This window comes from Poecilia reticulata, linkage group LG7, assembly GCF_000633615.1.
Source record: "Poecilia reticulata strain Guanapo linkage group LG7, Guppy_female_1.0+MT, whole genome shotgun sequence".
In the NCBI taxonomy this organism is placed as follows: Eukaryota; Metazoa; Chordata; class Actinopteri; order Cyprinodontiformes; family Poeciliidae; genus Poecilia; species Poecilia reticulata.
Window position 1 is genome coordinate 26,501,132 of NC_024337.1, and position 14,432 is coordinate 26,515,563.

At 39.3% G+C, this 14,432-nt stretch overlaps 1 protein-coding gene across 1 annotated transcript; it reads right to left on the bottom strand.

The window, feature by feature from the left end:
- Positions 1–9,299: 9,299 nt before the first annotated feature.
- Positions 9,300–12,911, bottom strand: hoxc8a (homeobox C8a). Its single transcript, XM_008413719.2, has 2 exons — positions 12,124–12,911; positions 9,300–10,981 (listed from the first exon to the last, which is right to left on the bottom strand). Exons 1-2 carry the CDS (start codon positions 12,557–12,559, stop codon positions 10,665–10,667), a joined length of 753 nt encoding a protein of 250 aa, XP_008411941.1. The 5' UTR covers positions 12,560–12,911; the 3' UTR covers positions 9,300–10,664.
- Positions 12,912–14,432: the final 1,521 nt, after the last annotated feature.

Genomic DNA, 14,432 nt, shown 5'->3' on the forward strand with positions numbered 1-14,432 from the left:
CACACACACACACACACACACACACACACACACACACTGGAGTAAACACTAACTGATAACTATCTTTGCAGCAAATTATGCCTTTGAGAATTACTCGAAGGGTGTTTTGAGAAAAACTTCAAGCTATTTTAGGGTAAAATGGACTGCTTTTAAATAGTTTAAAAAAACGCAATTCAACGCAAGATAAAATGCTTATTTTCTGTTTTATTATCATTCGGAGTATTTTTTAAGAGAGCATTATGTCTGACTAGCATCTCATTGACCCCCAATTTAAATGCTTTTAAACTAAATGGAAAATATACAAATAAAAAAAAAAACACTTGCATGCATGCACTTGAAACGACAATCCGCATTATCCCTCCGTTTTGCAACGAGCCATAATTGATACCAATAAAATAATCGATAAGGCTATTGAAAACGTCTGCTTTAGCCCAGTCGCTCTGGCTGGAGCGGCCATGCTGGTTCAGCTCATTGATCTTATCCAATAAAAATAAATACGCGTTGCCTGAAATGTGCAGCCCTGTTTGTTCTGTTGTTCTGTTGTTTTCTGTGGAAGACGGGGTGCAATCCTAAAAAGACCATAAAAAAGAGAAGACAACAAAAGAGGAGGAAGTGGACGGAGCAATAAAAGTTTCCCTTCACCCTTTCATGACCATATGTGACATCCGCGCATCACACAGACGAGAGGCAAACAAAACACAGAAAACTCACCATGCAGCGCAGCACAATTCCTGCTTTGTTTGATAAATATTTTTAGCATAAATGAAAGTATCTCGGTTGTAAGGTTAAATGCAGTTGAAATTAGGAATTGCGGAAAATGTTGTTCTTGAGAATGTCTTTACCAAATAAAGTTTAAATTATTGTCTCGCAATTAAAAAAGCAGGACTAAAAACTACACAATAAAGGAAAATCCGTGCTTTTATGTAACTATCATAATATTTCACCCTCACACAACCAGAGTTATCACGACGTTTGCCAAGAGCTAGCAAGCAAATTTTCGTTATTAGTGAACACATAATGACAATATAGGATTTATGTTGTTGATTGCGTCTCTTAGATTCTCTGGCTTTTACTGGAAGTGTTTTTGTTTTCAATGTGTAGTACATGCTAAATATGCCTCAAAATTTACCATTTCTAACACATGACAAAATCCATCAAATTGTTCTATATTTAAAAAAAAAAAATCTGAAATATCCCTTCTGAGACTATTTTGGTTTTTTCTACACACGCTACCTTCTCCTCACCCCCCTCCCCTCCAACCTCCCTGTCTCATTGTTGCTCATACACAAACAGGAAAAACACGCCGGTCCATGGAGTCGAAGGCTGTAAATTAAAGGGCTCGAACAGTGGAGGCAATGTGCGGACTGGAATGCAGCAGAGGTTGTGTCAGTGTGTAGAATCAGAAAGGTCATTCTTTCCCAAGAGTTTTAGTGTTTTATTGCGGCCCGTGAGGCAAATCACATGCACGCATTTGGGATGGACGGCGGGAGGACGCCGTTTGGTCCACGTTTGGGAGATTTACTTTTTAAAGGCACATTTGGAGTGAACTCAAATGTGAAAAGATGGCCTAAGAGTAGGAAAGTGTCTAGTCCATTATGTTGTTAGAATTTTGATAAATTTCCCCTGGATCATAATTCACAAGATAGATCCCTTAAGATGTTCTGATAATTTGTGGTCATGCATATTGAGTGGTATTATTATTATTATTATTATTATTATTATTATTATTATTATTATTATTATTATTATTATTATTATTATTATTATTATTTACCCTAGGCTATAATCGCTTCCTGAATTTTTCAGGCCTAATATCTCCCCCGCGCCCCCACATCCCCACATCAGAGAACCTAAAGCTTTCCTTTTACTCATTCGCAGACAGAGCCAACTTTCAAACGTCACAGCATAACTCAGCATTAGCTACACGGGACCTTTAAAATTCCTACATTATCAGCTATGATTAAAAACACAGCGATGGAAGCAAACTCTCAGCCCTGATGCTTTTCTCCTGTTTCCCCTCTCCTCGCGTCTAATAAGGACTTATTCTCATCCTAACAACGTAAAGCTCCTCTATAAGCACTTTGCCGTGGCCGGTCGGTCCAATTAATGCCCGGAAGTGTTCGACTTTATGCTCGTTAAGCACTCAGGAAGCTGTTGCCCAATGAGCACATGTTGATCCACACGTCATAAATTATGACCATTAGCGGGGGCAAAATTTTGGGCCCTGTCGGGATTTGTAAAGTGAGGTTCTAAATGCGGTGACGCGGACAGATTCATGACTTCATGAAGTTTTACGCGAGCCATCTCTGCGTAAAAAAAAAAAAAAAAAAATCTACACCGCTAAACAATGGACTGTGCATTTTCCCTCTCATTTTAAACTAAGATGAAACCAAATTGCATCTATTAAATGGCAATGCCTTCCTTTCTCTCTGTCTTTGTAGGGAGCGCCGGGGCTGCAGCGGAACACGATCCAGTGCACCAGCACCAGCAGTGTTTCACAGCAAAAAAAAAAAAAAAAAAAAAACCCACCCCGAAGTGTAACAGTAAGCTTGTACGAATTTACAGAGACTTTTCCCAGAAATTATAATTTCCGTGCTNCATTACTTTTGCTGTTTGTCCATGAATATGTAATCTCAGAGTGGTGTGCAAATCTGAGCCAAATTGTCAAGTTATCAGTTTTGCTTCACTGCAATTCAGTATTTTTGTAAAATTGTAGATGGAAATGCTGAGCAATAAAATCAATGCAAATTGTTTTAACTAGACAAAAGAAGTCTGATTTTTGCCAAATAAAGCTACACATATATATAAAACATGTTAAACAGCTGATTCTGACTACAAAGGACGACTTTCACCCAAGTTCAACAGTATTATAGTTTTTTTTTTTTTTTTGTTTTTTCTCTTTTGTGTTATACAATGTCTAAGACATGAGACCATTTCACTGCTTCTGGGAAGCATGTTTGAAACTTAGCGTGTGTGCATGGTTGTACTAGTTATGGTAAGCAAAACTAATCTATTATTATTATAGTTTTTTTTTTTTTTTACCCTAGGCTATAATCGCTTCCTGAATTTTTCAGGCCTAATATCTCCCCCGCGCCCCCACATCCCCACATCAGAGAACCTAAAGCTTTCCTTTTACTCATTCGCAGACAGAGCCAACTTTCAAACGTCACAGCATAACTCAGCATTAGCTACACGGGACCTTTAAAATTCCTACATTATCAGCTATGATTAAAAACACAGCGATGGAAGCAAACTCTCAGCCCTGATGCTTTTCTCCTGTTTCCCCTCTCCTCGCGTCTAATAAGGACTTATTCTCATCCTAACAACGTAAAGCTCCTCTATAAGCACTTTGCCGTGGCCGGTCGGTCCAATTAATGCCCGGAAGTGTTCGACTTTATGCTCGTTAAGCACTCAGGAAGCTGTTGCCCAATGAGCACATGTTGATCCACACGTCATAAATTATGACCATTAGCGGGGGCAAAATTTTGGGCCCTGTCGGGATTTGTAAAGTGAGGTTCTAAATGCGGTGACGCGGACAGATTCATGACTTCATGAAGTTTTACGCGAGCCATCTCTGCGTAAAAAAAAAAAAAAAAAAATCTACACCGCTAAACAATGGACTGTGCATTTTCCCTCTCATTTTAAACTAAGATGAAACCAAATTGCATCTATTAAATGGCAATGCCTTCCTTTCTCTCTGTCTTTGTAGGGAGCGCCGGGGCTGCAGCGGAACACGATCCAGTGCACCAGCACCAGCAGTGTTTCACAGCAAAAAAAAAAAAAAAAAAAAAACCCACCCCGAAGTGTAACAGTAAGCTTGTACGAATTTACAGAGACTTTTCCCAGAAATTATAATTTCCGTGCTTGAAAGTGCTGCGAAGCACAGCAGGAGCAGCAGCAGCAGCAGCAGCAAAATGGAACACACGAAGCCACTTCATCACACAGCGCAACGTTTTGTTTCACAAACGTTATTAAAACAAAGAGAAAATATATTTTTCAAAGCTCATTCAAAAAAAAAAAGACAAAACAAATGTTTTCAGCTCTAAAAAATGTCCCTCCTGAGTAATGCCCCTCCTCCTGTACTCTCTGTCTCTTTCTCCCTCTCTCTTACCCTCTCTCCCACACACACACACACACACTCTCACGCACACACTCACTCACACGCACGCAAAAGCTGTGCTAGCTTAGATCCTGTTTAAGGTATTTTCTCAATAATTAGACTTTGTGCATTGTTTACATAACACTTAATAATACAACTCTAATCTTGTTGTACTATGTATTATAACAATCTAATAATCTGTATTATTAGATTGTTCACTCTTTGTTCTCGCTGTTAGACAGACTTTATGTATTGTTATAACAAGAAAATTACCAAATATTTATTATTATTATTATTATTATTATTATTATTATTATTATTATTATTATTATTATTATTATTATTATTATTATTGAACTGAGGTATACTGGACGAATTTGTATACCATCCAGGTCATGTAACTGTCTGGAAATATGTTCAGAGGACATTTTGCCTCATTGGTCATGCCATGTCTATTGTTCTGAAGCACATACTTTTATTCTGTGGATAAGGGGAGTATTTATATGCATACGGCTCAGACATAATTGAAAATTTTATTGTAGACTTTGGCTTTCCAAAACAATTTTTGCTTAAAATGGATGGTGCCGATACTTCTTTGTATTTGTTTTTTTTTTTCTGTAAGTTTTGATTGAGATGTCTGGTTTAAACTATTCTCTGCCAACTCAGAAACACAGGTTGTGATTTCCAACTTTATTATTATTATTATTATTATTATTATTATTATTATTATTATTATTATTATTATTATTATTATTATTATTATTATTATTATTCAAATGCTTGTGATAATTGTATTTTTGTTATTGTTGTTTTTACAATCAGTTTAGATGACCAAACATAACCAAACATATTCTCCATAAGAACATAAGAAGCACAAACGATGACAGAATTAGTAACCAGAATTGGTTACCATGATAACTATAATGTCGTCATAGGTTCTGTCACAGAGCGTGGCCTGACAAGAAATGTTGCATTGCTTTTTTTTTTGTTTTTGTTTTTTTTGTTGTTGTTTTTTTCAAAATCGAAACAGAAACCACAAAAAAGAAGAGCAGATCTCCCATGTGGACAATCGAGAGCAACAAATCAGTCTCTGAGAGACACTCCTTTGTAGAAGCCTGACTGAGCAGCAACATGCTGGCAGCGGTCTATCAGTTGGGTCAGCTGACATCCGCAGTAACCCTCCGCCGAAAACCAGTAGGTGTAAACAACAAACCTCAACACAAGCCCTAGCATGTATCCGCTTTAGGTCACTAGGGGGCACTGCTGGGACCTTTCTTTTTTTTCTATTCACACATTATATACATATGCATATGTGCTTATGTGTGCGTTTATGACATAAACGTGGCCGGTGTTGCTCATAGATGTCAGTCTCTAAACCCGTGGCAAAAAGTGAACGAGCAGGAAATACTTAAGGGAGCTCAGCCAGCTCTGAGAGTAATTCGTCAGTGCATGGTCAGAAGGGCCTATGAGTGATGAGAAAGTTAAGTATCAGGGAGCTGTTTATCACAACAGAGCGGGTACTGCACTTCTTAAATGCTGCCGGCTGAAAAGATCAGCCCGCAGGCTTACCCACACGCAGGTGCGCACACCAGCGAGGAGTATCATGGCAAGCGCTCCGGGCATCTGCAGGTCAGGTCAACTACACACAGAATGGACACCTTCAACTTCTATGATCTTACGTGTGCTCTCTCATTAGTCACCGTTTCAGGCCAGCAGCAGCAACAACACACACACACAAAAATGAAGATAAGCAAATTAAGAAGAAGGGTACAATCCTACCTGAGAGGAAGGCTCTTAATAGTTTGTGGTCCAGAACTGTTGTAGGGTCAGTGTGGCGAGGGGGGCGAGAACAGCACAGCGCGCATCTTCTGTTTGTCGATAAGGAGCTCTGTCTGCCGGGAAAGTATTTTCTTGCAGGCTTGCTTGCTCTTTTTGCTTTCCCAGTCGCGGTTTTATTGCCTCCAGAGGAGGAGGAGGGGGGTGGCGAAAGAGGGGGAGAGATCATCGCAGGCAGCGGCTTGGCATAGGCGGCGACTGTCCCGAAGATCCCAACCGCCAGGAAGTCGCGAAGATCGGGTGAATATGTGACACGCAGCCGCACCCCAAACGGCCGAGCTGGATTTGTTTTTTACACTAACGGGGGGGGGAAATAGACGCGTCTGCGCTCCTTGCATTTTAGTCGGCCGCTGATACAAGGGAAGGAGCAGAGAATAGACAACAGCATAAAGTTCATGTTCATAGAGCCTGGGCCACGTGGCTCGCTCCAGCCAATCGCAGCCAGGGTTCAGTCGTAAACTTTTATTACTCAGCTGTAAATTTCTTCCTTTTAACAACCAGGAATGTTTGCACCCATCTTTTACTTCCCTTTTTTATGATAGGACAAAACCAAAAATCTGCCGCTCACCACAAGAACCGTAATTATGCTGATATTCCACATTAAGTTACATTTCGGAAATTTGAACAAAATCCGCCACTTCCCCTGCCTGACAAAGTGCAAAGATGTGCCCCCAAAAGCTAAAATAAATTAATAAATAATTAAAATGAGAGTGTAAGGGCGGGGGGTTTATAGATGGAGGCGATTTGAAAGGAATATTTCTATTAGTATTATTGTAACAGTTTTAACTTTACGGTATCTCTGACTAGGTTGACAGCCAAGTTCATCTGATATAAGAAATTCAACATCAACAAGGTCCTCTATAAATAAGGATACCAAAACAAAAATAATTACAGAGTGGACTGAGTGATACACACAGTTCTGTGAAGGTGCAAGCAAGTGAAATATCAGACAATCTTAGCCCTAAAATGTAATGTAAAGGGTTTTTTGTTGTTGTTTTTCTCCTGACAATATGGCGCAAATTTTCAACGTCACTCTTGTGAACAATGAACCTGAGCATTTATAAATTAGAAAAAAATATTTAGTAAACGGTGTGGTAACTCAATCGTTGGTCCGCTTTTTTCTCAGACACGTCTAAAGTCATCAAAACACAAGAGCGCAATCAAAACCAAGATGAGGCTAATACTTTAAATTAAACCCATTCTACAAGCTTAGACAGATTCCATCTCCTTCTATTCTCAATGACACAACAATAAAATGACACTTATGATTTCATCTGCAACATCACATCTAAAACAGAGGTAACTTCTCTGTCAGGATTCTCGGATGCAGGCCGTGTTCTCCCCTCTGCGCCGCAGAAGAGCAGGCCCTTGCGAGTCGGGTCTTTACACCCCAATAAAGTTTACTGCAGGTACACTAAACTTTATAGGTAATATAACGCTCTGCTTCAAAAAAAAAAAAAAAAAAGAGAGAGAGAGAGACAGAGAGAGAAATACACGGACACACAGTGTGACGTTCAAAATAGAAGGACAATTTGGCTTTGGGGTACATTGCAGGTTTGGGACACGACCGGGATTATTTTTTGTTTAGATTTTCAAGTTAGCAAAAATGAAAAAAAGTAAAAAATGAACCTACGTGAGGTTTGGGAAAGAAATGACACAATGAAGGGCAATGACAAACTGGAGATATGCCGAATCTCATTGTTCGCATTAAAAGATTCAGGCTGAACCAAGTGAGAGAAAAGTCAAGCTATAGCCTACTCAACTAGAAAATCAGGTTCTAGGTACACGTTCGGGTTTTGATGCCTGAAAGAAAAAGAAAATACTTTTTCTTTTTAGTATGAGCAAAAATAATTGAATATTTACTATTTTTTTAAACGTGCCATGATAGGGTTAACCTAAATATAAAAAATGAACATTTAAGAGTAAAAGAATAACAAATTTCGACAAATAATAAATAACTTATAGGAAAGCGGAATCATTTTTTCTCCTCCTGCATTAAACTTTGTTACACACCTTAGGAAAAAAAAATCCTAAAAACATCTAAAAAATATAAAAGCTGAAATAAAATTAAACGGAAAAAAAAACTTGCTTCACGGGACCAAACAACGGTCTGTGTCCACGTAGCATATATTTACATTTTTAGAATTTGCATCAACACTGTCTCGTGTGTAGGTTTTGGTTGTATTCAAATAAGTTGTAATTGAGTGGAAAGAAATCAGAAAAGGTGTAAAACACACAACTCCTGGGGCTTTAAATATTTTTAGACGCCTCACAATAAAAAAAATAAAATAGTACATAGAACGCGACTTAGCACGTTTCGGTAAGGAGAGATTGTATTAAAAAATACACGTCCCATTTAACTAAAGAATTACAAGAATCTGAAATAAAAAAAACAATGTGGAAAATGGGTGTGAGATTCTAATTTAGTTTTTTTCTAATATAAAGGCGCTGTATACAAGAGCCTAACAACATACCCAGCAGCCTCTGCTGCAAGACCCTTGGACGAATGAGCAACATAGATTTTCAGCTGATTGAAATCATTTTCGTCCTTCGCCTTTACCCAGATCTCGTGTCCCAAAGCTGAAATTTCTTTTTCAATACCACGGATGCGAGAAAGATGACAACTGCTCTTTGATTCAGCTTTGATTCCATCACTCCGGAGCTTCAGCCAACACGCCTTGTATGGTTTCATGCAAACACCTTGCACTGTACAGACAGATTTAAGCCCCCGTCCCCCATCTTTCTTTGCTTTTTCCATTACTTAGTGCGATTATTAACATCACAGGTCAGATGTTTGTTCATCTCATCTGAAACAGCCATTACTCTTCTCAAGATTCATTAAAAACAAGTCTCCGGTTCTCCCAGAAGAGAGGAAGTTTCTTATTAAGAGGATGAATCAAATACAGCTCGGGATGTGGGGCACAAGCATGCTGTGAGAGGGATTCCCAGTCATTTTCCTTAAAAGGTACACTGAGGCATCTGCAGACACATGACTGGTGTGGATTTATTTATTTATTTTTATGTTACGTGCCGGAAAGTTTAATTAGTGTGGCCAAGAGGATGTTTAACGTGCATGCGCAAATGTTCAAGAGGTTGAAAAGTATTAGCAGAAAAAAAGAATAATTAAGGCATCAAGATGTTTAGTCTCTGCTGACTGAAATGATTTAATTATTTGTAATGAGCCACCATTCCAAGTGCAAGAACTCTGGGTCTCATTGGCGCTAACAAAGAGGTGCGCCAATGGGAAATGAGTTTAGTTTTCTAACACTCATGAAGGTTCCTCGTTGTAATGTGTGCTAATACTTGTACGATATTAACGTGCTGTGTGACAAAGAATAAATAAAAAAAGCATGAAAACCAGAAATTAATGTGAGCCATCTTGTTTATTTGTGATTTTACATCAACAATGGCGAGGGGGGCGGGGGATGAGGGAACACACAATTCCGTCTTTCACAGGAGAAACAACAAGAAAACGAGCATATTGTTATGTTAACATCAATATAGAACAAGACGTACATAAAGATTATATTCAGTGCAAAGAAAAAAAAAAACAACTACTCTATATCACCAGAACAGTCAAACAAAAAGTTCCCTTTCTAAAACTTTAAAATTCTTGTCATTGTTGCAGGTATCGTTAAAACGCAGTCTATGTGCGTCGTAGGCAGTTTTTAGTTGTTGGGGAAAATAGCTTGCAGTCAGATCAGAGCGATGCCACGCATGTGTGGAATATAAGAAATGATGCGAGGAAAGAGCTCTGAGCTTTAGGTAGTGCTGCGGTACAATTTCCCAAAACAAAAAAAACAAAAAAAAAATAGTCATATAAATTTGTTCGCTTGGCTTTGAGCTAAATCGTCTTCCCAAGACTCCAAAAAGAAATAATAAAAAAGAAAAATTGTCTTCAACAAGTGTTTATTGTATTTCGGGTAAATGCTACACACATAACTTAATAATATAAGGTTGATATAGAACACTTTAAAAATTAAAAACCATATGAAATCTCTATATTCAGAAATCTCTATTGCAATTTCCCCCAGGTTTACATAGGTAGCATCAAAGGATTTCAAACAGTTGTATTTCCCTGGTGATCCGAGGAAAAACGAAGGTTGTTGGAGGAGCTATCATGGCTACGCGCCGTTCACGTAAAAATCAGAAGGAATTAAAAGTAATCCTTGTAAAAATCAAATCTAAATGTGTCATTTACAGCCTGGTGTAACAGTGCGATGATGTCTGAACACTCACTAAGAAGTTACAGGACCTACGATTCCTTAATAGCTCCGAGTCTGAAAGGTTCTTGCATCTATTTACAACAAGTCGGCGTTATTGATCACGTTCTACTTTTGACTTCTTTGATACGAAAAGCAAATTTGAAGAAAAAGAAACTATGAAAACAAAGCCATTTTCAATCTAACATGCGTTTTTAATTTGCCCCTTGTATTTTTGTGCATGGGTGAGAGTCCTAATATTAACGAAAATTCTACTAGCTTTGCATCGCTTCTTCGAAATGGTAATGTTGGGATCATTTTGGGAAAATCGAGTGGGGGAGAAAGAGAATTCTGTCTATTTATGACAGCAATATTGGTGGGATTCCTGTTTCCTCTTGACAAAATGGGAAGGGTGGTCATAAAAATGACGCTCTCTGCCTCCTTGTGGCTCTTCGTCTGTTTATGGGACCTCTCTCATTTTTTTTCTCTCGTTTCCAGCCATATAACCATAAAAAGGACCATAAAAATCACTCCTTGGTTTCTTCTTTCTCTTCCGCTTCTTTCTCTTCCCCCTCGTCCCCTTCACCGTCCTCGTTGCCCTCTTCCTCGGCCTCGGCTTCGGCCTCCCCTCTCTGACCAGGAAACTTGTCTTTGTTGTTCTCCTTTTTCCACTTCATCCTCCTGTTCTGAAACCAGATCTTCACCTGACGCTCGGTGAGGCTCAGGGCATGGGACACCTCAATCCTCCTCTTGCGGGTCAGATAAGGGTTGAAGAGGAACTCCTTCTCCAGTTCGAGGGTCTGGTAGCGGCTGTAGGTTTGTCTCCCGTTCCTTCTGCCTGGGGCTTGGGTGATATAAAGTCAGAGGTTAGCTTGACGCACTGAAAACATTCTGATGAATAAAAACGGTGGATACCAATGAAAACACTCATCGAGCTGAATCAGAATTTCCTTAGAAATTGTGGGGGGAAAATCTCTTTTCAGGAGTTAATAGTAGCAAACAGAAAGCAATAGCCCTCCACCATGTATGTGTTCAGCAAGCAATACACACACACACACACACACACACACACACACACACACACACAYATATATATATATATATATATATATATATATATATATACAGATAGATATAGATATATTGATATATGCAGAGACATGTAGCATCTTCTTAAATCTATAAGTGTAGAGCAGTATAAATGTAACTGCTTTACCAGATTAATTCCATTTGCACAACTTAATACAATGCACTATGCAAATTTAGATAAGTATCAACCTGTCACACATATTTTCGCTCACACACTGAAGCTTTGACCAGAAAATGACAGATGGGATTCTCAACTGATGCAACATAACTGCATGAGGTTTGTATCTCTGTGGAGTTCCTGCAGCCTGATATCCTGACCAGAATGGCCCATGATGATTGGAATTACATTACCCACAAAGCTCTCACGATTATGACCAGTTTGAGCCTGAGCCACAGTGGGCCTGTGGGTCAAATTACCCTTTAAAGACTACGGGTACAAGGATTCTGCATGATCGAGATGAAGGCTAAACACATTGAATAACAGTGTCTGTTTGAATGCTGATGGTGAACGTGGCCAATCACCCCATCATCTCCCCGTTAGAGTTTGTGGAAAAGTCTAAGTGAGCGATTCTTGGGCTTCAAAGAGCATAGTTGTTATGAGCTGGGATGTGTAATATTCAGCGGTTTGAAAGAAGCCCTGTATAGACATGTGCTGCAGAGGAACAGCTGCCTGCAGCTCAGGTTGTATCTGCCCCATCATGTTCCCTCACTTATTTTATTACACTATTTTAAAAAATACTCTAGTAGCCTATACTTGGGCATACGTTTCATGCACATGCACATATACATAGAAACACACACACACGCACCTACACACACACGCGCACACACACATACACTAATAGACAGACAGAGCAAGAGTGAGGAATAATAAAACAATAGCTGTTTGATTCTGACCGTGGGGTCTCATCCAAGGAAACATAAGACTGGGAGAGGAGTTTTGATTTAAGTGGCCTTGTCCTTCTCCGGGGTTAGAGCTGCTCGACGATTTACAGTCCGGGTATTGCGCTAGGCTCGCGTCTTGCTGGGCACCATAAAGCGTTTGCCTCGGAAGGGCTTCGTATCCATAAAATTTAGTCGCGTCGCCGTGGCACGCCAGAGCGCAGGGGTTCTGCTGGTATCCCGGATTGGAGATCCCCGTGGTTCCGTGGTGGAAAAAGTCCTGAACATGATGAGTCGGGTGCTGGAAGCCCGGCGCAGCGGCACCGGGTCCGTAAACTAGCGTGTGGCTGCGGGCGACGCTTTGTGGGAACCTGCAGTCGTAGTAAGTTGGCTCCAGTGACTCGCTGCCTTTGTATTTAGAAAAAAGAGGGTTAACAAAATAGGAGCTCATGTTCGGTTAAGCATCAAGCAGATTCGGTCTTTCTCTCTCTCTCTCCCTCTCTCGCAAGCTGAAGATATCCTGTAGGATGATGGCAGCCTTTTGTTTGGGGTCCCAACTCTCGCACACAGCGCGCACACACAGACAGACAAACCGGAACTGTGAGAAACGCTGCCCCTTTGGACAATCTACGGCAGCTCACTCTCTCTGAGCCGTTCCTCTCATCGGATTTCTAGCGTCGTGAGCGTCTTCTTCTTCTTCCCTTTCGATCCGTGCACAGTCAAACCCGGCACATGGCATGCGCTTTGGACGTGTTAAAGCTGGCGGCACAGTCACAGACACTGCTCTTTTCTTTCTTTTTCCTTTTTTTCCCAAGCTTCCCACCCAACCGCCCCCTCCTCTCCTCTGTAGCCCCCCCACCCCTTTATCTTTCCGTGACCGGTCAGACGTGGGCCCTACGTATATCCACCTTGAGAGGAGATTCACTAATCATAACCCAACAATCTAATAGGCTGTAAATATGATCAATGTTGTGTTTATCACCGCAGAGCTTTGTTACAAGTTGACCAAAGACGTTGAAGGGGGTTCAAAAGATTCACTTCCACTACAGTCTGAATTTATTGAATATAAAGGCTGAGGAGTGTTTAAGATCGCGAGGATTTCCGGTTTGAAACATATATAGATGCCATTCTTTTTGCATTATAATTGACCTTTAATGACCCTCCGTGAGTCAGCAATACCCTCTAAGATTGCTATGCTGTTTTGCAATATGAAAACCCAAAATCTAAAGAAACATTTGACAATAGCTGACATAGCAAGTAAAATAATGAATTTTAAGGCAAAAACTTTCCCGTCAGTAGCCAGTCAAGGCCATGCTAACATGTTTGTGCCATCAAGCCCTGTGACGCACCGTGACACGGAAATAACAAAGCCAAATTATAAATAGTATAGGTAGCCACTAACTGTCCGCATAAAAAACAACGAGGATCAGCAATAAATCTTTCACAAGGCGAGGTCCAAAAAAATGGTACCTTTGGGGTGCCGAGCAGCGTGTACAGTGAAAACATGCAGTTTCAAGCTCCGTACGCCTTCATATGGTCCTTCAGTCCAAATATGCCACACACGTTATAGTGGAGTCACTGATGTTTTATGCGCATCATCGTAAAATGTGAAAGGAGCACTGGGCGAGTTTATAGACCTTTTACACTCTATAAATATGCAGATTGCCAATCACTTCTTGAAGACTTTGGACTGCTGGAGTACACATTACAACAGAGTAGGCCTAGTGACGATTCAATTCCGAGTGTGGCTAATGTCAAATATTCTTATTTACAATTGCTATTTTTCCTAGATATTATTACTATTACTATTACTATTACTCTTATCATTATTATTATTATTATTATTATTATTATTATTATTATTATTATTATTATTATTATTATTATTGATACTGCTGCTACTACTACTACTACTACTACTACTACTACTACTACTACTACTACTACTAATAATAATAATAATAATAATAATAATAATAATAATAATAATACAAATATGTCTTGTCAATTTTTCATTATATTATTATGCACTAATGCTAATAAAATTTGATCTTATATCAAATATGATTTCTGCCTCTTGATATTGATGTTTGTTTTATCTACAAATAAACATATCCCACTCGGATAAATGTATGGGGAAAATATTTTATGTTATTGAGTTAGTTAAGTAGTCGTATTAAATTGCAGAAATGTCCACCTTTTAATAAATTTGTTCATTCATGGAAAATGCATTGTGGCAAGAAAAAAGCAACAAAAAAAAGACATATCTGAATCTAAATATATTTAGATTCAGATATGTCTTTATACATATATATATATATATA

Coding starts and splice junctions, on each gene's coding strand:
- hoxc8a (XM_008413719.2), bottom strand. CDS start 12,559: ATGAGCTCCTATTTTGTTAACCCTCTTTTTTCTAAATACAAAGGCAGC. Junction 10,982..12,123: donor TCCTTGGATGAGACCCCACG/GTCAGAATCAAA, acceptor ATATCACCCAAG/CCCCAGGCAGAAGGAACGGG.